Genomic DNA, 1,655 nt, shown 5'->3' with positions numbered 1-1,655 from the left:
TTTTTTAGCTAGATAAGCTGGAAATTTGGTTTGGTGGTACTTGGCTTACACAAATATCTGAACCTGACCTCATACTACGCAGCAACACGTAAAATACAGGTTGGGGATACTCCTTGGCTTCTTCTCATCTTGCAACTCTGACTTTTAAGAGTTTCTAGTAACCAGACCAAGTGAATATGTCAGATTCAATGAGCAGTAAACACAATACGGGGGATTCATCCCACCACAGATGTAAAACTACATAGCATTGCAAAATCATGAACAGGCCGACAGAAATCATGAACGCTGGGATTTGGTATTACTTGACATACACGAATGTCTGAACCTGAAATCATACTATGTGACAGGTAAAATACAGGTTGGGGATGCTCCACGGCTCCTTCAGCTTGCAACTGACTTACTATTAAACAACGCCAGGTGAATTTGTCAGACAAACAATTGGTAAATACAACAATTCGTCCCACCCCGCAGATGCAAAACTCCATATAACAATGCAAAATCATGAACAGACGGACGGACAACAGAGAAAGAATTTACTGCAAGTCAGAGAGATTTCTGACATTTTTCTTAAAGCAGAACAGAACATTACTACATCGACACCATTACCTAAACAGCGATCACTAATTCTACTACGAAGCACTGGACAGTAATCGACTAAGCCTTCTTGGGGGACTTGGCGGCCTTCTTGGGCGACTTGGGCTCCTTCTCCGTCGTCTTCTTGGGGAGCAGCACAGGGTTGATGTTGGGCAGCACGCCTCCATGCGCGATGGTGACGCCGGCGAGCAGCTTGCCGAGCTCCTGGTCGTTCCGGATGGCAAGCAGCAGGTGGCGCGGGATGATGCGGGACTTCTTGTTGTCCTTGGCGGCGTTCCCGGCGAGCTCGAGCAGCTCGGCGGCGAGGTACTCGAGGACGGAGGCGAGGTAGACGGGGGCGCCCATGCCGACGCGCTGCGCGTAGCGGCCCTTCTTGAGGAAGCGGCCGATGCGGCCGACAGGGAACTGCAGCCCGGCCTTGACGGACCGCGCCACCGCCTTCTTCCTGGGGCCGCCGCCCAGCTTGCGCCCCACCACGTACTTCTTCGCCTTGGAGACGGCGCCGGTGGGTGAGGCGTCCATGGCGGCGGTGGCTCTGGTAGGAGGAGGTGCGGAGAGATTTGGCGCGATGAGAGATTTGAGAAGGCGGGAGTGCGTTGAGTTTGGACGACGGGTTTGGGCAGATATTTAAACGGCGCGGGAAGGGGGCAGTGTGGGGCCGTCGATCCGCGCGAACGGGCAATGGACGGTTGGATCGGTGACGAATGGACGGCTGCGATGTGGGCAGAGATGCCCCAGCTCAGCCTTTGTGGGCTGCGGCCCAGTTAGAGCCCCACGCCGGCAGAATGAAAAAATTTACGAACGTAGAGGGGCACGCGAGAACAACTAATTAACGAGCGCTCTTTTGGAAGCCTCGCAACGATCAGCGCCACTTGGCGCGCTCTTAGCCATTCGCCACGTGCCGCGCTCTGGGTGCTCCCTCTGAATTTTGTTTTTTTATTTGTCCGCCCGCGTTCTCGGCTTTTTAACGGGTTTTTTTCCGGGTTTTTTTGACGTTTTTGTTTTCCACCGGTCTTTCCTAGCTTTTTGATAAAAAAAATTGAAAAAAAAATTTGCGCAAA

General features: G+C 52.5%; 1 protein-coding gene across 1 annotated transcript; it reads right to left on the bottom strand.

Moving 5' to 3' along the window:
* Positions 1 to 516: 516 nt before the first annotated feature.
* Positions 517 to 1,187, bottom strand: LOC123125743 (histone H2A-like). The gene has a single exon (XM_044546207.1). It carries the CDS (start codon positions 1,114 to 1,116, stop codon positions 655 to 657), a length of 462 nt encoding a protein of 153 aa, XP_044402142.1. The 5' UTR covers positions 1,117 to 1,187; the 3' UTR covers positions 517 to 654.
* Between the last annotated feature and the right edge of the window lie 468 nt (positions 1,188 to 1,655).

This window comes from Triticum aestivum, chromosome 5D (genome assembly GCF_018294505.1).
Source record: "Triticum aestivum cultivar Chinese Spring chromosome 5D, IWGSC CS RefSeq v2.1, whole genome shotgun sequence".
NCBI lineage: Eukaryota > Viridiplantae > Streptophyta > Magnoliopsida > Poales > Poaceae > Triticum > Triticum aestivum.
The sequence above is the reverse complement of the archived record's forward strand: the minus strand, read 5'-3'. Positions and strand labels throughout refer to the sequence as shown.